The sequence below is a fragment of the Phragmites australis genome, chromosome 7, assembly GCF_958298935.1.
Source record: "Phragmites australis chromosome 7, lpPhrAust1.1, whole genome shotgun sequence".
Taxonomy (NCBI): domain Eukaryota; kingdom Viridiplantae; phylum Streptophyta; class Magnoliopsida; order Poales; family Poaceae; genus Phragmites; species Phragmites australis.
Window position 1 is genome coordinate 34,807,898 of NC_084927.1, and position 22,371 is coordinate 34,830,268.

Genomic DNA, 22,371 nt, shown 5'->3' on the forward strand with positions numbered 1-22,371 from the left:
GCCTAACTTGATCTGTTAAGTACAGCCGATTTGCTACGCCGTATGGTATGCTGCCAATGTCTTCGTGAACTCGTCAGGTCATCGGTGCAGCAGTGACGGCAGTATTGCCATCACCTCTTCGAGCCTTGGGGGCAAGAGAGGAGCTCTGCATCTGTAGCAAGAGATGAGCACCGGCGCACCGCCTGAGCAATCATCCCGTGCGCAGCCAATGGTCCGAACAAGACGCGTTTGTCCAAGCGTGGAGCATCAAGTGGACAATGCCGGCGCTGGAGCACGACCTGCGGGGGGCGTTCCAGAGCACACCGGGCCCGGCCGTGCCGTTGCTACGACCATATCCCGCGGTCATCGTCAGTTACTACCTGACATGATGGATAGAGCACTGGATATCTGAAAGCTGGAACGAGAACACTTGTGTTGCTTATGATGTTACCTCTGAATTCTGGCGGCTAGTAATATCTGGTCGACAAGATCGCGTCCTTTTCGTCATCCATGAACCACGGATTATTGCAAATCTATCTATCTTCTATCTATTATATTATTATTTGAGGGCAAAAAAAGAGCTATCAAATTTGTTCTCAAACCTCAAAAATTACCACGTTAATCTAAAATAAGAAAAGAATCTAAATCACTTATTGTTATAAACAACCAACAGTCTAGATTTAACAAAAAGCCCATATCAAGAAAGATTAATAAATAGTTAAATTTAGAATAAAGATTATAACAAATTAACAGCTCGATTTCCATATGATTTAGAGGCAAAATATCTAAATAAAAAATTTAAATAAAATAAAATAAAAAATAAAAATAGATTAATTTTTAATAAAAATTATCGTGACAAAATACTAGAGTGAGGCTAGTTTCTTCAAAAGAAAATCCCAAGAGGCTGAACTGTCAGCTGAAGAGGTGAGTGATGCATGAACACAGTATATACGTATCCCGGACGTTACTGCACCCTGTCGAGAGAGGAGAGATACCTCTGTACTTACGCAAGTACAATGTACACCGCCGTACGTATACGGTCGTATTAAAATGGAGACCATCGGTTGACGTGTTATTTATTTTTTTTGCCGAAAATTAACCGATGAACATGGACCGTCGAACACACCAGCTTCTGAAACAACAGTAGCTAGCACCAACAATCCTTTCCTTGGTGACATGCCACAAAAGGCCCTTGATTTCCCTATTTATACACTATCGTGTGCTCTGAAACGGCCGAATACGCCATTCTCTTCTCTGTCCTTGCGTCTCTCCCAGGTCCAGAGAGAGCGCGCGCAGATACTAGCTAGCTAGCGAGAGGAAGAGATGAGCTTCATCGGCATGATGGAGGCGAGGCTGCCCCCGGGGTTCCGGTTCCACCCGAGGGACGACGAGCTCGTGCTGGACTACCTCTGCCGCAAGCTCTCCGGCAAAGGCGGCGGTGGCGGTACCGGAGCATACGGCGGCGTCGCCATGATCGACGTCGACCTCAACAAGTGCGAGCCGTGGGATCTTCCAGGTACGTGCTTGTTCTCGTGCAACTTGCTGCTAGGATAAATATCGATTGCTTAGAGAGGCACAGATGGCTGAAGGATGTAAGCGTTTGAGTTGCACCCAGCAACATGAAACTGTGTAGCATGCATCTCCTTGTAACATATAGGAAGAAGGATGGCAAAACTCTAGTTCTGCATAACGACAACGAGGCAGCTAGATTCATGAAGGAAAACTAGTAGAATAGAAGCCTGCAGTTAGCTCTCGCCCAGCAAGTGAGCAAACTGTGCCAGAACGATCGGTTCGTTCAGAAAACAAAAAAAAATCATGGGGAAAAAAATGGCGTCGCCCGGACTCGAACCGGAGACCTTCAGTGTGTTAGACTGACGTGATAACCAACTAAAATAAATTAAATATCGTGTTCATTGTCATTATCAATAGCCCCATCATTTTCTTAGCGCAGTCTATGCAGATGTTCTTTGCTATTTCTTCACGGTTGGTGTTTGCAAATGACCAATGGTTTCCATTTTTAAGGTTGCATATGACCTAGTCTGAAACTTGGAATCATCACTGTTTATCTAAGTACGATTGACATGACAACCCTTTGCCTTGCCTTCCTCTTTCTCTATGAGCAGACGAGGCGTGCGTGGGCGGTCGGGAGTGGTACTTATTCAGCCTGCACGACCGCAAGTATGCGACGGGCCAACGCACCAACCGCGCCACGCTGTCGGGGTACTGGAAGGCGACGGGCAAGGACCGCCCCATCCGCAGTCGTCGCGGCGCCGGCGCGGTGGTCGGGATGCGCAAGACGCTGGTGTTCTACCAGGGCAGAGCCCCCCGCGGGACCAAGACCGAGTGGGTCATGCACGAGTTCCGCGTGGAGGACCCGGCGGTTGCCGTTGCCGACCGCCCCAACTCACCTCCCAAGGTACGCGTCCGTTAAATACCCCCCCCCCCACCCCCTCATCTCTGTATTTGTTTCATGTGATTTAGTTAGGTACAAGATCAGCACTGTATTAACCTCGCATGTCGTCAGTGCGTAAAAAAAAGCGGACGCTATTTGTTCAGACAACGAATATGAGCCATCCAATTTTAATCCAACGGTCAATGTACTTCCTTCTGCATCTAATCTTAACACACTGTTTTTCTTTTTGCTTTATTCTAACCGTTGTGTCCTCGTGCCACTCACCTCCTTCTGTCTCCGGTGATGTCCTCACCGTCACGCTAATTAATCTATTTTTGACTCCCCCACCCACCATCCACTTATCGTTCGTGGCTCCAACGGTACCACCGTCGCCTCACGCGCACTATAGTCAACCGTCGGTCCAACCATCACCTCAATCTCACTCTAACCCCAGAGTCACTGGTGAACCTTAAAACCATAAACCATAAAACTTGGACTCTAAACTCTCTCTTAAATTCATCGGTGTTCACACAGTCGGTTGAAATCGAACACGAGATTTTAGACACCTTATCACTAGAAAACGTAAAAAAATAAACACACCCTAATTACCGTGCAATGTTAGAGTCCCTCGTGCAGGGAAGCTTGCTTACAAGCTGGAACCTTTTGCCGAGACCACACATCTCCATTACCTGGCAGCCAGGAGTTAGCTGCTCTGCTCCCTCATGTTTCTGTCAGGCGTGTGATCGCAGATGCTGCTCTGAACATTCTGATGTGATAAACTAGTGGCGCCACTTGGACAATCATTCGAGGCACCTAGTCGAATCCAATCATTACAAACCTGGTACACATCGCCAATCCGGTCCGAGGTGGCGAGGTTGTTCGGTGGTTCCCATCACCATGCATCAGCGCACTAAACTAGATGCAGATATAGTACGTGATAAAACATTTAAAAAAAAATTGACTGCTTTTATGACCGTTCTTTACTTCAAGTTGCCCATTTAGATAACATCATTACATCAAGTTGCCCATTTTTGGTCATCTGTATATCTCACTGTCTGTTTTTTTGTTTGTAAATTGCAGGAGGACTGGGTGCTGTGCAGGGTGTTCTACAAGAGCAGAACCACCACCACGAGACCACCGGCCGGCGACGAGGCCGGGTCACTGTCCAGCGAGCTGATCAGCCAGTCGCTGCCGCACATGCCCCCTGCCGACGCCTACCTCGCCTTCGATCGCGCAACGGCGGCCACCATCGATGGCTGCTACCAGCAAGACGCCGGCCTCCCGGCGGCGCAGGCGCTGCCGTTCAGGTCCCTGTCGAGCTTCAGGGAGCTGCTGAGCAGCATGGTGGAGCGCAACGACGGCGCTGTTGCAAAGGCGGAGTTCCATCAGGACTGGACCGAGGCGGCCTACGCGCAGCAGAGCGCCGTGTCGCCGCAGACGTGGAGCCCGTTTCTGAGCTCTGGGTGAAATCTAGTGTGTGGCAGGCGTCGTGTGCTCAGTGAATAGTGAGCAGTTTGTTTGTCTTCATTTTCTGTAACTTGATCATAATATAGATAGGAGGAATGGCTTGGTGCAGTAACTTCTGTATAAAGGATTGTTGCAGAAATTATATAACTTTTCTGTCACTTGATCATAATATAGATAGGTGGAATGGCTTGACTCTCAAAGCTCTTAAAAAAATTTAAAGGCTCTTATATTTTCATCAGTCACATCCTCTATTTACAGGCATAGAGGTTTGTTTAACCCTTAACAATCATGTTCCTAACTTTTGTATAAAAGATTGTTGCCGAAATTATATAATTTTTCTGTCACTTGATCATAATATAAATAGGTGGAATGGCTTGACCCTCAAAACTTTTCAAAAATTCTTAAAGCCTCTTATGTTTTCACTAGTCACACCCATTTATTTATAGGCATAAGGGTTTGTTTAACACTTAACAATCATGTTCCTAAATTGCTCTTCACTTATAATACACCTCCATCCACCACAGGGTAGTTTCGTCCGAATTATCCATCAGATGGCTATGACGCTTTCATAATTTAGCCTCGTCTCGACGCAAGCTTTGCGATGATGCGACATGCACTCCATCCCCTTGCGGTTTTTTGCGATCAAACCAGAAAACCATTTTACACGCTTCTCAAAGCGTGACACACAGTCACTTGCTTACACCTTAAGCAAGTATACCGATAACGATACGTATCCTCTGGCTTGCAATCTTGACCGTCGTCAAGTCTCTCCTGCTCTCGATCCCTCGGGTCGTCTTGTCACTTGCACCAGTATCTTTTTTGCTTGATTTTGTCAATACGTCGTCTTCATCTTTCATCCATAATTTGCTTTACCTCCATGTGTACAGTTAGAATCAACTTTGACTCTGCACAGCTCCATCGATCGTCCGGCACCAAGCTCCCCGCTTAGCCCATATCTTCTTGCTGTCGGCCGCTGTCGGAGGATTAACTCCAGTCGCAGGGATCCCGAGAGACCCCTTTTTAGAGATTCGGCGGGGGGGGATGATCCTGAATATGTTCGTCGGATAAATAAATGGAAATGAATGCAACGGCCGGTGGTGGTGTGGTGACCTAATGCAGAAAGGAGTAAATGCACCGGAATTTAGACAGGTTCGGACCGCACGGGAGCGTAATACCCTACTCCTATATGGATACTATAACTGTCCTGAGGAAGTCCCTCGAGGATATTGCTGATTACAAGAATGTTGGTCTATCTAAGAGCTTGGGGCTCCCTGTTCTTCAGCCTGTCTCGTGCTGCTCACTACTCAGCCGTGTTTCTCTTGCGCTGTGTTCTTGTCTATGCTTCAGGATCTATTCCAGATGCATTTAGCTTCACCTCTCTTCCTTGTTTTTCCTATTCGTTGCCTCTCAACCGTCGTCCCTTTCCTTTTGTGCCGCTGGCTGTTTTAAGTACCTGCCGACCACAACGTGCCCCGAACGGGAAGGGGGGACACGAGTTCCGAGACACCATAAAATGGAAAGGGCGTCATCATTTCCTCTGGGCGAAGTGACCGGGGGTGGAAAATGTGTCGCACGCCCGGTCATCCGTCACAATAAATGCCCTGGCAACGGGCGCAGTGGAGAGGGCCCACCGGGCAGCCGCAGAGCGACCCGGCATACCCGTCCTGTCTTGTTGCCCTACCACAGTAGCGCGGCAGACGGAATACCTTGGTCCTTACGACGTTATCCCGATACAGGCCGGATGGCACGGGACGGGACCCGTGCAATTAATAACCCCACGCCTCTCTACCAAAACATGGCAGGAACTGACGCTGAGCGCGGCGGGAGCAGTTGGAGGTGACAGGCCACGCACGCTCTTTAAATGCGGCCTCGAGCCTTCGTCTGGCTGACACCTCATCGGTGGGCCCCCCGCCTCTGCCAGGGGGCTTTCTGAGTCGTCGGGGTACCGAGTGCTCGGGGGTACTGTTCACCCCCCGAGCACTCTCTCCCGGGCACACTTGTACAGATCCTCGGGGAACCGAGTGCTCGGGGGCTGCTGCACGCATGCCCGAACACTCTCTCCTGGTACTTAGCTCTCCTGGTCGTCGGGGGATTAGGGTGCTCGGGAGCCACCGTTCACCTTCTCGAGCACTTTCTTCCCGGTACTTAGATTTCGTGGATCATCGGGGAACTGGGGTACTCGGGGGCCACCGACTGCGGCCTCGAGCGCCCTCTCCCGGGACTTGATCTTTTCTCACCTCGCGGGAGAGACTCCGCGGGATGGCGCCATGTGACGGATGGCTGGCCTAGCCTCGGGATTCGGAGACCCCCGGTTCCTGATACACCGACAGCCGCCAAGTTGCATCTATTACCTATACATCATGAGATAAATAAATATATACCTCCAACACCTTCCAAATTCATCACAAGTTAGTCAAAGACAAATATCAATGCAGTAAATTATATCTCGCTAAAATCGTGAACACCGGTTGATCCGATGTTCACTCCTCCTGAGCGTCAGACCATCCAGCTTGTTCAACTCAGCAGACTAGGCCGCCTGAAATCCTCTCTGCAAGAAATAGTCTGGCGTATATTTATGTCCATCACTGGACCATCCAGCTTATTCATTCTTACGGGAACCTGTTTTGCACCCTCTCTGAAAAAATTACTCTGGCGAAGCATCCGACGTACACATTGCCCAGCGCCGGACCATCTAGCATATACAAGTCCGCCAGAGCCAGTTTGCAACTTCTTTGCAAGAAAAGCTTTGGCGTTTACTGATGCCCAACGTCGGACCATCTGGCATGTACTTCAATTTTTGCTTTTTCGTTGAAATGCTCTGATGTTACTACATATGAACGCTGGATCATCCGGTGAGTTCATTTTCTTCAACGCTGGATCATTCAGCATGTACTTCTAGACTCAGTCACAAAACACCAACTCTATTTTCTCTGTAATTTTGGTTAGTCATGATCATAATTACAGTACATATACAAGCTCATACCATCCAAAAACTATCAAACTAAATCAACACACTTGTCAATCACTCATCATATATAAACCAATGCATATTTTCACTTGATTTCTCAATCTCTTCCCTTGATGAGTGCATTGACAACCCTCAACACACAAATGTATTGGTTTGAAGAAATCCAACAAGAGAAACTCATCCAAGTGATAAAAAATTCAAAAAGAAATAGAAAATATCACTTAATATTAGAAAGATAGAAAAACCCAAAGTGAGGCGAAAAAAAAAAAAGAAAGAAGGCAAAAGCAAAAACTCAATAAAAGCATAAATGCTCTCCCTTGAAGAAAGTCGGCGCTGTAGGTGAAATACGGAAGGTGACGTACCATCTGAAGAAACCAGACATTGTAGGCTAAGTATAGGAGGCAACATAATGTCTGGAGAAACCCGATGATGAATATATGTAACACAAATATTGAGTGTAGAACACTACTCCTGCCCTTTAACAGAAAAATTTATCTAATCTCTTAAACTTTATATCCACTTTATATCTATAATTAATTTAAAAAAATCAAAAACATATGAGATATATTTATTATTATTAAAAATTTAACGATTCAAATGTAATGTTTTAGCAATTGAGTATACTGTCGCAACAAATTCATATAAAATGTTGAATACGACTTTCTAAATCGTTCAATTACATTTTAAAAATCGTTGAAAAATCTTTTAAATCGTTGAGCATGACTTTTAAAAATGTTGAATTAGATTTTCAAAATTGTTGGATTATGTTTTCGCAAATTGTTGAATCAAGTCGTAGAATTGTTGTATGCGTAAAACAGACAAAATTATCAATCCAAATCACAGGAGTTAAATTACAAATGGCGGGGAGGCGAATACGAAAAGAAAAATTGTAGAGCAATTCGGCCTAACCGCAGTGACTTCATGGGCCGCTGCGTTCTATCCGTAAAGCGGCCCTCGCGGCCCGCGTAATCCCGCCCACTGTCGCTAGGCTTCTTGGGCTTTGGCTGACCGACATGGAGCGCCGAGGCCTCGTCGTCGCCTGTCCGCCTCGTCCTCCTCCGGATTCGCCCCCTGCGAGCCGCCGCCGCCTCTGCAATCCCGCTGGCCGCACCGCCCCGCTCTTCGCCCTGCTTCGCCTACGCCTCCTTCCGGCCGTCCTCGGCTGCTCGCATCCACCACCCGCTCCATCCACGCCTCCTGGGCTGCCCGCCTGCACCGTCGTTGCCGTCTGCGCGCTCCTTCGCCGTGCCGGCGCTCTCAACGTCTAGGGCTCGCTCCTCCTCATCCTCGACGATCGCCTCCCGGGTAAGACTAGCTCCTCCTCATCCTCGACGATCGCCTCCCGGGCAAGAATAGCTCCTCCATGTGTGCTCTTTCCGCGTCAATTCGGTAGCCACGACACTCCTGCTCGAGCGCTCCACTCGTTCGGCGGGGGTTAGGGTTTCTTCGATGCTGCAGTCGTCTTTTTTTTTTTTACCTATACATAGTGGTAACGCGCTGTCGAGCCTGCTCTGATTGATTGCGAATCTGGGTTTTTTCAGGGAGAAAATCGAGCTGATATCCCGTGCTGATTTTGAGTTTGTGGTCATGGGGGCTGCCGACGACGCGAGGGATGCGGCGGTGGACGAGATGGAGGTGGACGGTGGTGAGCGACACCGGGACAAGGAGAGGAGGGAAAGACACAGGAGGGAGGAGAAGGATCACCATGGCAGTGGCAGAAGGGACAGGGGCCGAGAGAAGGATAAGGACGACAGGAGGAGGGAGAAAGATGATAGCAAGCGTAGGGACAGGGATAGGGAGAGAGACAGGGAAAAGGATAGCAAGCACAGGGACAGGGATAAGGAGCCAGAGCGTGACCGCGGTTGTGACCGTGACCGAGGCAAGGATCGGGAGAGGGAACCAGAGCGGCCACGGGATAAGGACCGAGGCAAAGATCGGGAGAGGGAACCAGAGCGGGAGCGAGATAAGGAAAGGGAACGAAGGGACAGGGACAAGGAGAGGAGTCGCAACAGAGACAAGGTGGAGAGGGGAGAGAGGGAGGATAGGGAGCGAGAGAAATCGAAGGGGAAGGGACGTGGAGAAGATGATGCAGATTTGTCGAAGGGCGACGAGGGGGATCAGAAGCAGAGAGTTGATGCCTCCGGGGAGGCTGAGCAGCCCGCAACAGCTGAGCTCAGAGAGCGCATTGCGAGGTAATTCCTTCAGTGATGTCTTTTCTGTTCACTTCATATGTATATTAGCATGTTGTGCAACTATATATCGTCATCTGCCCCACTTCATATGTATGAGTAAGGCTAAGTTGTGGCTGATGGCATTTCCGTCTCCAGCACATCTGATTTGGTTATGAAATGCATTTTGGTTTCAATCAGTCTAGTGTCGATAGAAGCCTGCGCAATGTTGAAGGTTTGCTAAGGTTCCCAGGTTAGAATAATTTGACGGGGACTGACCTACTGAGTCTGAAGTTCTGTATAGAGAAACCTTTTCACCAAGGAACATTGTCAATGTTTATCAAAAACCATAAAAAACATTCAAGTTCAAGGAATACCTTATAGAATTTAGGACTTTTGACAACATCAATAACAGAAACCTATCTGATTTGGAGTGGTCTATATGCTATAAATCCATGGGCTATTCAGTGCAACGCGTGAATGCCATTTCGGCATTTCTTGTATCTGTTTATAGCTTTGGATATGCAGTGCATCTTGGTTTCAATCAGTCCAGTGTTGATGTAAGCCTGCACAATGTTGAAGGCTTGCCAAGGTTCCCAGGTTTGAATAATTTGAAAAGGACTAACCTACTACCTACTGAGGTTGATGTTCGGAATAGAGAAACGTTTGCACCATTATAAAAAACTATAAAAGAAATTCAAGTTCAAGGAATATCTTACAGAGTTTAGGACTTTTGGGAACATGAATAATGTAAGCCATTCTGATTTGGAGTGGTCTATATGCTAATAAATCGATGGGTCATTCAGTGTAATCCGAGAATTCCATATCTTGTATTTTTGTATATACTACTTGCATTCCAATTCACTGCTGCTCTGCAGTGCTGTTTACCATTGCTCAAAAAAATTTATTCATTTGTGCTGTTGCCAATAATCTGTGTTTCTATGTCAACTAAGTACAGTTAACTATACTGTACTTTGCACTTTTAAATTTCTCATTGTCGTTCATCACTTCTCTGTGAAACAACCTGATCATTTGTTGTTGACTACACCCTATAGTTGTATTGTTTTTCGTTGTCAAATCTTGCAATTAAGCAATCGAGAGTGCAAATAATTTCTAAATCAGGGTATTTCCTTTAGGGCGAAGGAAGAAAGGCTGAAGGATAAAAAGGAAGGAGGAATACTGGATGGTAACAATGAGGCTTCTGAGATATTGTCGTGGGTGGGAAAGAGTCGTAAACTAGATGAAAAAAGGCGAGCTGAAAACGAGAAAGCATTACGTCTTGCACGAGCATTTGAGGAACAGGTGATTACTGCCATTTGTTTTTTTGGATATACTGTTATGTGGTATGTTGTACATGTTCTTCACTAACCTATGTATGTTTTAACTCCAGGATAACATCTTAGCAGAAAATGGCGATGACGATGACGAGGAAGAGGAAGATAAACAAGTTGGAGGTAGTGATATACAATTCCTTTTAGTTACCATGATTTCTTTATGGGAAACCGCCAGTAGCTGCTACATTTTTTTTCTGCGTGTAATACATTAGTTGTTTTCTACTATACCATGAGTAGCAATCATAGTAACATTTTCCATTTCTTTTCTTTTTGGAAAAAAAAAACAGACCACTTATCTGGTGTTAAGGTTCTTCATGGCCTTGACAAAGTGTTGGAAGGTGGTGCAGTTGTCATGACTCTCAAAGATCAGAGTATTCTTGCCGATGGGGATGTCAATGAAGGTAATAGTTTCTTCTTCTTTTACTTACCTGTACCCTTTCTGCCCATTTTCTCTAACTCCAGCCAAAATAATTTACAGAGGCTGATATGCTTGAGAACATTGAGATTGGTGAGCAGAAACAAAGAGACGAAGCTTATAAGGCTGCAAAGAAGAAAGGAACGTATGAAGACAAGTAAGTTCACCACACTTAGCATAGTACCCCCCAACCCCCCGCACTAATCTTCATTTTGCTGGCTGCTCGTAGGTTCAATGAGGATTCGTTGTCAAAGAAACCCATACTCTCACATTATGATGACCCAATGGACGATGAGGTAAACATGCTGTTTAGTTTCATCTACTTGTGTTTCCTAGATGTTGCTCTAATTGTGTAACCTTTCACATATCAGGGAGTGACACTTGATGAAGGTGGACGCTTCACCGGTGAAGCAGAAAAGAAGCTAGAGGAGGTAATTTGGCTTCTTGCCCTAGAAACCGTGATACATAGCTGGTGGAATTAATCTTTTTTGGGATAAAATATTATGGCTGGTACTTTGTATGGACTAACTGATTTTTTTATGTCGCCAGCTCCGGAAAAGGATTGAAGGTGGTTATGTCCAGAAAAAGACAGAAGATCTTACTTCCACAACAAAGATGTCAACAGATTATTTTACCCCAGATGAAATGCTTCAATTTAAAAAACCAAAGAAAAAGAAATCCATTAGGAAGAAAGAGAAGCTGGATCTGGATGCACTTGAAGCAGAAGCAATTGCTGCTGGATTGGGGGCAGCCGATCTTGGGTCGAGGAATGATGCAAAGAGACAGTCTGCCAGGGAGGAAGAGCAAAAGGCTGATGCTGAAAAGAGAAGCAGTGCATATCAAGCTGCCATTGCGAAGGCTGAAGAGGCATCAAAAGCATTGCGCCAGGACAAAACTACGCCTGGCAAATCAGCTGAAGAAGAACTTGTTTTTGGTGATGACTATGAAGATCTACAGAGATCTCTGGAGCAAGCAAGGAAGCTAGCTCTAAGGAAGCAGGAAGAAGCTGCCACGTCTGGTCCAATGTCTGTAGCTGAACTGGCTACTGCAGCCAAGGGTGGAGAAGATGCAGATGCCACTGAAGGAGATGTGCAACAAAATAAGGTTGTTATCACAGAGATGGAAGAGTTTGTGTGGGGCCTACAATTGAATGAAGGTAACATGTTTGAAGTATTTTCAGGATAAATTTGAAATAAGTATGAGGTAGCTTACAAGTAATAATCAGTCGTTACTTATTGACTACTGTTATCTATTTCCAGATTCACGCAAGCCGGAAGCAGATGATGTGTTTATGGATGAAGATGGTGATGTCATGCCTTCAAATAATCGTGCAAAAGATGACACAAATGGGTCGGCAGCAATGGAGGACGAAGCTCACACAGAAAAATCAGTAAAGGTTGAAGAGGAAGAAGTCAAACCAGATGAGGTTATACATGAAGTTGCAGTTGGTAAGGGTTTAGCAGGTGCTTTGAAGATTCTGAAGGAGCGAGGAACCCTCAACGAGGGCACAGATTGGGGAGGCAGAACTACAGACAAAAAAAAGAGCAAGCTTGTAGGTATCGAGGATGGACCTAAAGAAATTCGCATTGAAAGAATGGATGAATTTGGTCGAGTGGTAAGTCATCTTTTGCACTCCCACCCCTGGGTCTCCCAGAACAATGAAATTCAATTATACTGAACAACATTTCTGATGATTTCGCCCATGATTAGCCTTCTTTGTATTGATTCTTATACTATCTTCTTTTCATCAACATGATAATCCTTGCTCACTTGGTGCTTTTCCTGCAATATATTTGTCATCTGGAAGAACTCGTGTGGAAAAATGACAATGTTTATCCTGAACTATTGTGTTTTCTCCCTCCCTCAGATGACCCCTAAGGAGGCATTTCGGGATCTTTCGCACAAATTTCATGGCAAGGGGCCAGGAAAAATGAAACTAGAAAAACGCCAGAAGAAATTCCAGGACGAAATGAAAACCAAGCGCATGAAATCTTCTGACACGCCTTTAATGGCTGCGGAAAAGATGAGAGAGGCTCAAGCTCTCAACCAAACACCATACCTCATTTTAAGTGGCAATGCAAAAACAAGGTATGCTGATGCTTGCAACATACTTCTAACTTTCGTATTTCATTGTTTTAAGTTTTTTTTGTTAATGCTACTACACTTGCTTAATTGTTTTGATATCCTCAACACGCCTTCACATGTTGCCACTCAAGAGATGTGTCAGTCAGTCCCTTTCTATTGAAATGGCTGGCTAACTTGTGCAATGTTCTTTGAGTATTTTCTTCTCAAAGTTTTCCTGATGAGGTGACTAATTTAGTTTCTCTATGTTCTTTTAGTCAAGCTAGTGACGCTAGCGGTTTTGCTACCGTGGAGAAAGAGCATCCTGGGAGCCTGACGCCCATGCTTGGGGATAAAAAGGTTAGTTTGTGATATTTTCTGTTCTACTCTGTAATTTCTCTATTTCGTGATGGGCAAATGCCATTTTCGGAAATCTGCTACTGACTGGTTCTTTGGCAGGTCGAACACTTTCTGGGCATCAAACGAAGTGCTCAGCCTGGAAGCTTGCCCCCGCCAGTCCCAAAGAAGCCGAAGAACTGAACCTGCAGTGGTCTTAACTGTGAGTAGCAATCTGCTGCTGCAGGCTTGGAGCAGATTTTGTTTGCGTCACAGGCAGCAACAACAGCGGCAGATGCCAACACCACATGCCAATGCGCTGAAAAATGTAAGAGCCTGTACATTTCATTTCAAGCTGATCACACTAACAAACTGACACGGTCGATGAAATTCTGTAATTCAGCGATACTTATGTATGCTTGCTCTGCCAAAATGCAGATATTGAACCATAGAAGTGATCGATCTTGTGAATCATGGCCTGTGTTTAAATAAACTGTAATTATGACATCTGTGCTCAACTGTAGACAGCATTAAAGTGTCTGCACTAGGGTTGACAAACTTAGGTAGTAGCAACTGTGGATGGTATCCAAAGACAACTTAAAGTAGAAGCATGTAGCAAGTACTTATCATGAGCTTGATTGGTGGATCTGTGGGGTGTTTGGAGTAGCCTAACCGGGTTCCCCTTCCTGGTGGTCTCCATATCGATGTACCACCTGCACAAACACGCACTAGCTACAGCTAATCTATTCCTGTATGAAATTTCCAGCTTGCACTATGCAACAATTTGGGCACCTTCTCTTTTTAATGTAGGAGTCTTTGTTTTACCACGAACTGAGCTGAAGTTCCTTCCTGCACGACATTGTATGGTAACAGCAACAGTGACAGCCCATGGTAAAAAACACACGTAAACAGTGCGGGGTTTGGTTGGGTTAATGGCGGTGACCAAACACCGAATCTTTGCTGCTAGCTAGATCACCAGGGGTTTCTATTCAGATCCTTTTGTTTCACCTCTGTACAGTGCAGGCATTATAATGCGGCGTCTCGGTGGGTCGCTGGAAATCTTACGCGGATCTGAAAGATGAATTAATAAAGGTTTTGTGATAGCGGCCGGCGCAAAAGGTACTATCATATCTGTCTATCGGTGCTCTCTTAACGGTTTCGGTTGCTTTGGAACAGCGTCATCTTCACGCAGATAACGTATTGTATGGTACAGTTACATCGCATTATTAAAGATGATAAGCCGGCGACGCCTGGCGTTGTGCCGGGGGCTCATCGCATTCCAATCCCATGTGGAGACGAAGGGAGCGAAGGGAGAGGAGTAGGAGAGATGAGGTGAGGAAAGGAAAGGCAATGGGGACGGGAGAGAGGAACCGGACCCTCTCCTAGGGCTACGGAATGGATGGGGCCGTGAATAATTAAGCATGACCTGCCACTGGCAACGCTCACATGGGCGGGATTATTAACGTGGATCGGCCACCACCCCCGCCACCCCCGCCCCCGCGCACCTACACGAGTTATGGTCACGCCACTGCCGCCACCTGACCTGACCCCTCTCTCTCTCCCCCCTTCCGTTTCCTTGCTCGGCTTACTGCTGCTTCTTTTTCTTTTTTTTCATGCACGTAGACGCTTCGTGCCGCCGTTTTACTGCTTCTACTCACTTATCCGCTCCGTCTATCTTCGCATGCACGTAGACGCTTCGTGCCGCCGTTTTATTTTACCCACGTCGCCAGTGAAACTTTACTCGCTGGTCCGTAATTTGGTCGTTTGTGTTCCACCCACAGTTCGTTAACTAAAATTTTCTTTCTCACAATATACTCGTGCATTGTAAAGGGGCTGCCGAACCGAGTGGTTACTAGAGGTAGCTCCCAGGTAGACGATCCACGTACGAGCCTCGGAGGTGTTTGCTCAGCTCTTTTATAGCTGTGTGGGTGTGGACCTTTACTTTGAAAAAAATACCTTCGTGCAAAACTGTAATGTACAACTATACTGCTGCCTTTTCCTTGACGTGTAGACTAGGGGTATACGGGGTACTGCAGTACTACTAGTGTAGTGTAGAGTACTCATATGCTGTATTTTTGAGGGGTGGGTACCGTACTCGCTTTCAATCGGGAGGAAGAAACCAGCCAAAAACCCCAAAAAAGACGTGGTGGGGGCCCGCACCCCCACCGGGAGAAAACTCGGTTGGTGGGTGTGGATCTACCTATCCGGAGCAAGTGAGCCCCACCACCGGCGCTGTCACCGCCACCGCCACCAACCGCCTCGCAGCCGCAGGGCAGGGGGCGAGGCGGGAGGGGGTACACACCGCCGTGTAAAAAGCTGGAGCTCCACTCGTTAACGCACGCCCGTACCCGGTGCTTCTTCTTGTTGTCCAAAGGAAAGGGAAAAAGAGAGAGGAGATGATCAGGTGAGACTTAAGACTAAAATCTTTATTATTTTTATTCCAGATCTAAGCGCTTGATTTGCATTATTATTAACTGGTTAATAAGGCTTTATGACAAATGCATATCTTTAAGATGGAAAAGTTGCTAGGTACTGAAGTAGTTGTACGTTACGTGTATTTTATGAATTCTCAGAAAATGGTACTAGCAGTACTGAAGTGCACAAAGTTTCAGTACCATACTTTATTAGTTAGTAAGACGTGTCAGGGACCTTAAATCTTCGTTATGGCACGTCACATGGCACTAGTACTACTACTACCAAACCATGGTATTGGGTGGTAGTATTTGCGTAGCTGTCTAGGTGAGATGAGATGAGATGGCCCTGTTCCTTCCATTCCATCAAGCCCAGCCGGCCTCCATTGTACTACTACACAGGTGCGTACCGTACCGATGAAGCCCCTTCTCTGCAGCTGGGCAGCTAGCTCAGTTCAGCGCCAACTGACTCGTAAAGCGACGCCTGGCTTTACTCAACATGCCACACACATGCATGCCAACGAATGGAACGGTGTGTGTGTGCGAGAGAGAGAGAGAGAGAGAGGTGTTTTTGGCCGGGGCAACCAGATCTGCACGTTTACATGCAACAGTTGTACCAGCGTTGCATGGGGGCCATCACAGCTTGCCTGTCCCGGTTGCGGTGGCAGATCGAAGCGGAGAGGGAGGCGGAGGCTTTTCTATGATTTCGGTGAGACGGTTCGGGTTTGTTTGGTCTTGTGCCCTCGCGGCCGCCTGAATGGTGGTGGAAGCACAGCCTTGCAGGGCCGGTGGGTCAGCTCATCACACTATGGTTTGCAAGAGACTGGACAGGTCGAAACAGATTGGTTCATGGGCACGAACCATCCGTTTTACAAGTTTCTACGAACGAACCACGGTTAATTTCATTGGGAAATGAAATTGAGCTAGGCTCATTCTTTCAGCATGGTTTCGTAGACATTGTTTGGAACACCCGGAGGTGAGGCTACATGAATTTTATAGGAAACACTTCAATCCCTGTAGGAAATCAGGACTGCATGTATGGTTTAGATCAGTGGACCATTGGGCAGCATGAGATGGATGCCACGTTGTTTTCCTTTTCTTTAAGGGTGGGGTGGGAGGGAACAAACCTCACGTTGTTGACATGAATGATCTGGGAATACGGATGAAGTAACAGATGGAATTCTGGCCCCCTTTTGCCTTTGTACCATCACTCCTCCACTAAGTTAACGTTTGATTAGAGAGTGAGGATATTCATGTCAGTGTCACGTTTGAAAATAGAACATTTACATTTCATCATTTTTCAAACAGAAATCTTCAAAAATATTTCTTAATTTCGAACTATTACATCTTATGGTTCCTTTTCACCTAAGCAACTTTAAAAAACAAAATAAATCTGCTCCAACTTGCAACCAAGCAACCAAACAAAGCCACGCATCTTACCTGACAGCATCGAGACGCCCTAGCCCACCCAAAAAGCCCAGAAAGCCGGACGGTCAAACGCTGCCCGCTGTAACTTTTACCCAGGGGTCAAACTCTCACATCAAATGCGGCCGGTTCATTAAAAGAACTAAATTTACTGCTCCAGAAACAGTCGCCGGCCACTTGCAGCCCCTTGCTTTGACCGGTGATTACCAAGCTCGATCAACGTGTAATCACTTTCCCGTTTACCGGGGAGGTAACTTTACCCCCTTGACAAGACCGCAGTCCTTATCCACAACTGACAGCCTGGCGCCTGATTGAATACAGAGCAAGTGGCAGGGATGGAGTAAAATACTGTAAAAGGAAAATTTAGGTTCTTGCCATCATTTCAACTACTGTTCAGTCCTTGTTTTTTGATTATTTGGTTTGTCCTACTGATTTTGATTTTTAAAAACTTATTCAGTTCTTGTGACTAATTAGTGCGGTTGGATAAAAAAACTTATTTGGTCTTGTTAATTCGATTCAACTAGTGACAAGTGCTTAATTTTAAATATTACAAAAGTGATGTAAATGTTAAAACTACAATTGGTATAGCTAAATGTCTAGCTGCTCAAGTATTTGCTACTAATTATCACAAATAAAATAGACGCCTGCTCGCATGTAACTCTCTGTAGTCAAATCATCTTTGATTACGCATACTCCGTTACAAATTTTAAAATATACTATATTCTTTTTATTTATTTGTCACTAACTTTTTACTACAGTATATATTGACATTTTGCTTTTTGAAAAAATTATAAATACTTAGTATACAATACTAACGAAGTATATTTCATAACAAATCTAATGATACAAAAAATTTAGATATTAATAAACCTTTCACAGAAAAACAAATTCGAAATTGTTACAGTAAAAAACGGATAACAGGTAAATAAAAACACCGAGGTATCCATTGTTTTCTGAGAAGAAATTATAGAGAAGTTGATGGCGATGCGTTGTCGCTTTTCATTTCTGTCGCGTTTCAACGTGGGGTAAATGGACGCGTATGGCTTAGCTTTCAGCCATCACCACTTCGAAGATTCTTTCCCCCACCCCCCACGCCCTGAATCCTAGAAAACAGAAGCAAGTACGCTGTGAAAAAAACATTCCATTATCACAAAAGAAAAGAAGGAGAGCTAAGTACAGCTCTGAAATATGTTCAGCTGGATCTATCCGTCTACATGCATGCCAGTGCCTCCTATGATACCTTTTTTTTTTCCAGAAAATATATGCATTTTCGACTAGCAAAAACTACTCGTATGATACTTTTTTTAGAGTTACTCCTCTGACACCTGACTCTTAGACACCAATTAAATAGACACCGTCCAACGGGTTATTTTTTTTCCCAGTTCAAAATGCGAGGCAGGTAACAGCACGTATAATGAGATGCTTAGAGTAAGTGCTAATAGAAAAAACTGAGTATTTTTTTTCTCAACTACTACATGTGTTTAGATGAAAGTTAAGTTGCTTATTTAAGCATTGTTGCTTATATCAGTATTAACAAGATAGTTGTCATATTTAAACACATATAGCTTTTCTTTACATTAATATATATATATATGTTTAATATAATTTATATATATATGTTTAATATATTTTTTAAGCACGTAGCCATAAGTATTTAGTATAGTAAAAGTGTAGAAAAAGGTTAAAGATGAGTTGCAATACATTTGGCACTCCAACCCCCGGGTTAAGCACATGGGCATATATATACGCCTTTCCTCCCACCCCTCCAAGACTCGCCCCCATGCCCTCGCCGTCTCACTGACGGTGGTCCCCACCGCCCGACGCCACCAGGCCCCACTCCTCGGCAACCCCTCCCCTTCCACCCCCGGCGAAGAGATCCGGCCGCCTCCGGTGAGCTCTCTCGCCACCCGGCGGCAGCAACCGCCGAGCGATTAGTTGGCACATTTTCGGGTGAGGTGACGCCTCCTCCGCGTAACTGCTTTCTCGTGGTCCGTGCCGCGCAGGTTGCTTGGAGCCGGCAGCCGCGAGTGCTGGGCGCCGGGATGGAGGCGGTCGGCTCGCGCCGGTGGCCCGGATCTCGCTGGCGGCGCCTCTCGGCTAGGTTAGGAGACAGCTCAATTCTCTCGTGTGTTCATCAGTTGCGTTTCCGTTGGAAAGCGGGATGCTTTTCTTTGCTGTTATCGGTTTCAGGGAGTGTGCAAACCGTGGTCACGAATTGCCAAAAGAAAACTTGGTTCCTGCTGCGGAGGTAGTGGTGGTGAATTGGTTGGGGAAAGATGTTTGTTTCCTTTCCTTTTAGGGATGCCAGGTGGTTTGGAGCTTGAAAATTGTGTAATTTTTTAGTGCATTTTATTGTATGAATAGCCACGTAGTATATGCGTTGTTTTTTGCTTGTTGATGGATTGGTTTGCCGTGAGAATAGGTATGTATTTTCTGCCGGCATCTGGTAAATCTAGGTTTGTTTCCTAGTTTCCTGTGTATTCTTCAAGTGAAGCCTTGATGTCTTGCGTGTGGAACAGTAAGGGCTTAAGGAATCGAACGGCAACTTCTAGAGAATTTCTTATCTTGAGTCTAAAAACAAGAGATAATAGTAATGTGCTAGTAAATGGCTTGCTCTGAGAATATTCTTTTTTATCCTTGTGAAAATTGTTTAGAATTTGATGCCTTTTAAGCTTTGTTAAACGAGAAGTTGGCAATATGTTGGATATTTTTTCTTGTGGCAGTGGTTTTGTTAAGAAAATGTAGCTTAGTAATAGAAATGAGACATCAAGTGCTTGTAGTTGTGGAACTCGATTGATTGATATCTTTTGTCTGGCTGAGTTGGCAGTCTGCCTTGCAGCCATATTCGTAACCTGGTATCAACAACCAGAGCGTGTCATTGAGTTAGACCTCAAAAAACGTTACTATGTAAGAGTATCTTTGAGATTTCCAGCGTTGTAGCTTATCATTTTACTTGATTCCGGATACTGCAAAATTTAAATCAACTAACTTTTTTAGGAAGAGGTCAACTGCAAAATTTAAATCAACTAACTTTTTTTTGTCAATCTTGTCTCCACCATAGAAGTAGAATATCCGTGAAACATTTCAAAGAATGTTGTGCATTTTTTTATATATCTTGTCTCTGTCTTTTCCAGAGGAGGACTGTGAACTCTTCGACTTCTGTGTGCTGAGTTTGTGTCATAAATCAGAGAAATAATGGAAGATTTGCAAGATTGCTACTCAAAAAGCCTGGTTGTCGTTCCTGGCTCTATGGTTCTGGATCTCTTTAGGCTGTATGGTCTGCAGGATCAGCATTCCTGGCAGAAGTACATACTAGCTTACTTTTTTTTGGTCAGGAATGATTTCTTCTCAAGGGAGTCGAAGAAACACTCAGATGTGAATCGACAAAATGTTCACTGCTGTAATATTTTAGAATTAGATGTGGATTTTTCATTTGCTGCAGATTTGGACAGTGAAGAACTGGAACTGCAGAAGCAGAAACCTGTTCTGAAGACTCAGTCGGGAGGTTATTCAAGTGGCAACAGATCAAATGATTGCTTCTTTCCAGGCCTTCATGATGACCTGGCTCAAGACTGCCTTGCTTGGACAAGCAGATCTGATTACCCATCGCTTTCTTGTCTGAACAAAAAGTTTAATTTGTTAATTAACAGTGGATATCTGTACAAACTGCGGAGGAAATACGGCATTGTTGAGCATTGGGTGTATCTGGCTTGTAGCTTGATGCCCTGGGAAGCATTTGATCCTTTGCGAAAGCGGTGGATGAGGCTTCCAAGAATGCCATGCGATGAATGCTTCTCCTGTGCAGACAAGGAATCACTTGCCGTTGGGACACAACTGCTTGTCTTCGGTCGAGAATATACCGGCCTTGCTATTTGGATGTACAATTTACTGACTCGCAATTGGTCCCGGTGCACTCCAATGAATCTGCCCCGCTGTCTTTTTGCCTCGGGAAGCTCAGGTGAGATTGCTATTGTTGCTGGTGGGTGTGATAGGAATGGACAGGTGCTGAGATCTGCTGAGTTGTACAACTCAGAGACTGGCCAATGGGAGACTTTACCAGACATGAACTTGGTAAGGAGGCTCTCTTCAGGTTTCTTCATGGATGGAAAGTTTTATGTCATTGGGGGTGTATCGAGCCAGAGGGATTCATTGACTTGTGGAGAGGAATATAATCTTGAAACAAGGACCTGGAGAAGAATACTTGCTATGTACCCTGGAGGGACCAGTGCCTCTCAGTCACCTCCTCTTGTAGCTGTTGTGAATAATCAGCTCTACGCGGCAGACCAGTCGACCAATGTGGTCAAGAAGTATGACAAAGCAAATAACACCTGGAACATAGTGAAGCCATTGCCTGTCAGAGCTGACTCTTCCAATGGTTGGGGCCTAGCTTTCAAGGCTTGCGGTGACAGATTGCTGGTCATTGGCGGCCATAGAGGACCTCGCGGCGAAGTAATTTTGCTACATTCTTGGTGCCCTGAAGATGGGGACGGTGGTGCTGACTGGGAGGTGCTCTCGGTGAAGGAGCGTGCTGGTGTTTTTGTTTACAACTGTGCAATAATGGGGTGCTGAGTTACCTCTGTTTTGGTATATGCCCACTCGTTTAGCAAGTCAACCATTTCTTTCTGCCCTTTAGCTACCCTTTATAATGACTTGTAATTCAGAAATGACACACCCCTCTTTTCATGGAGCTCTCGATTGAATGTTTGGTAGAGAGCATAGAACATTCAGTTCAGTTTACCTGGAACTTCTTTTCTAACTCTTTCAGAATTCTTTGTTCTGTCTATTATGAAATTTATGCAGTATTCTTTATTCACTGTCCTTTCTGGAAACTGTGCTATGTCTATTGATTGCTGAGTTCGACCAAATCTATGGAATTTCAAATTCTTGTATTCACTGTGCAATGTCTCAAGGCTAAAAAAATACTCATACGTCTAAGAATACAAGGTGTATTTTGGTTTGATTTGGTCTTCAAAGTTATACTTTGATTATTGTTTTCTTATAAAATATATAGTTTATAGCTATAAAACCAATATAATATGAATCTAGTTGTATAATTTTTATATTTTATACATACTTATAATTTGATTAATTGTTGATCAAAATATACAAAGTTTGATATTTTTAAAATAAAATATGCATTGTATTTTTGAACCGATGGAGTAGTAGTTTAACTAATTGTTGATCTAAATATAAGTATGTATTTATACGTACTTATAATTAGATGTTTGCAGTCCTTATTTTTTTACTTGTACCGTACTGCTATCAGAAAGTTCAGACATGTGCTTCCTTCAGTAATTTCTGGGAATATTACAGGTTTCAGTTTCTCGTGTACTTGCTTTTAGCCAGTCATTGGGCATACCATTTGTCAGTGAATGAGCTTGACCCGGGACATTGCTTGTGGTAATGTGGTGAGGA

At 44.9% G+C, this 22,371-nt stretch overlaps 3 protein-coding genes across 7 annotated transcripts; all 3 read left to right on the top strand.

Annotated features, from left to right (window-relative positions):
• The first annotated feature begins 1,104 nt into the window (after positions 1-1,104).
• On the top strand, positions 1,105-4,038 carry LOC133924992 (NAC domain-containing protein 21/22-like). The gene is made up of 3 exons (XM_062370763.1): positions 1,105-1,495; positions 2,103-2,395; positions 3,452-4,038. Exons 1-3 carry the CDS (start codon positions 1,303-1,305, stop codon positions 3,836-3,838), a joined length of 873 nt encoding a protein of 290 aa, XP_062226747.1. The 5' UTR covers positions 1,105-1,302; the 3' UTR covers positions 3,839-4,038.
• Positions 4,039-7,798: 3,760 nt separating this feature from the next.
• LOC133924993 (SART-1 family protein DOT2-like) lies at positions 7,799-14,239 on the top strand. Of its 3 annotated transcripts, XR_009910873.1 has the most exons (14): positions 7,799-8,111; positions 8,348-8,998; positions 10,111-10,276; positions 10,365-10,428; positions 10,596-10,709; positions 10,787-10,880; positions 10,953-11,019; positions 11,095-11,154; positions 11,273-11,879; positions 11,983-12,338; positions 12,591-12,811; positions 13,063-13,144; positions 13,244-13,448; positions 14,144-14,239. XR_009910873.1 is itself a non-coding variant. In XM_062370765.1 (13 exons), exons 2-13 carry the CDS (start codon positions 8,394-8,396, stop codon positions 13,322-13,324), a joined length of 2,517 nt encoding a protein of 838 aa, XP_062226749.1. In that variant the 5' UTR covers positions 7,800-8,111; positions 8,348-8,393; the 3' UTR covers positions 13,325-13,627. The 3 variants fall into 3 exon arrangements, 2 of the variants coding, with proteins under 2 accessions (XP_062226749.1, XP_062226750.1); XM_062370765.1 differs by lacking the exon at positions 14,144-14,239 and having other exon boundaries at positions 7,800-8,111; positions 13,244-13,627; XM_062370766.1 differs by lacking the exons at positions 7,799-8,111; positions 14,144-14,239 and adding an exon at positions 8,127-8,152 and having other exon boundaries at positions 13,244-13,627.
• LOC133924994 (F-box/kelch-repeat protein At5g60570-like) lies at positions 14,139-21,769 on the top strand. Of its 3 annotated transcripts, none has more exons than XM_062370768.1 (3): positions 18,688-18,846; positions 18,960-19,264; positions 20,091-21,769. In XM_062370768.1, the coding sequence occupies exon 3, from the start codon at positions 20,152-20,154 to the stop codon at positions 21,523-21,525; it is 1,374 nt and encodes a 457-aa protein (XP_062226752.1). In that variant the 5' UTR covers positions 18,688-18,846; positions 18,960-19,264; positions 20,091-20,151; the 3' UTR covers positions 21,526-21,769. The 3 variants fall into 3 exon arrangements, with proteins under 3 accessions (XP_062226753.1, XP_062226752.1, XP_062226751.1); XM_062370767.1 differs by having other exon boundaries at positions 18,689-18,846; positions 18,960-19,057; XM_062370769.1 differs by lacking the exons at positions 18,688-18,846; positions 18,960-19,264 and adding an exon at positions 14,139-14,239.
• Positions 21,770-22,371: the final 602 nt, after the last annotated feature.

Excerpts from the sequence above, each read along its gene's own strand:
- LOC133924993 (XM_062370765.1), top strand. The coding sequence starts at position 8,394 with ATGGGGGCTGCCGACGACGCGAGGGATGCGGCGGTGGACGAGATGGAG. Across the intron at positions 8,999-10,110 it reads CTCAGAGAGCGCATTGCGAG|GGCGAAGGAAGAAAGGCTGA; the intron begins GTAATTCCTTCA and ends TATTTCCTTTAG. Across the intron at positions 11,020-11,094 it reads ATGACCCAATGGACGATGAG|GGAGTGACACTTGATGAAGG; the intron begins GTAAACATGCTG and ends TTCACATATCAG.
- LOC133924994 (XM_062370769.1), top strand. The coding sequence starts at position 20,152 with ATGGAAGATTTGCAAGATTGCTACTCAAAAAGCCTGGTTGTCGTTCCT.
- LOC133924992 (XM_062370763.1), top strand. The coding sequence starts at position 1,303 with ATGAGCTTCATCGGCATGATGGAGGCGAGGCTGCCCCCGGGGTTCCGG. Across the intron at positions 1,496-2,102 it reads CGAGCCGTGGGATCTTCCAG|ACGAGGCGTGCGTGGGCGGT; the intron begins GTACGTGCTTGT and ends CTCTATGAGCAG. Across the intron at positions 2,396-3,451 it reads GCCCCAACTCACCTCCCAAG|GAGGACTGGGTGCTGTGCAG; the intron begins GTACGCGTCCGT and ends TGTAAATTGCAG.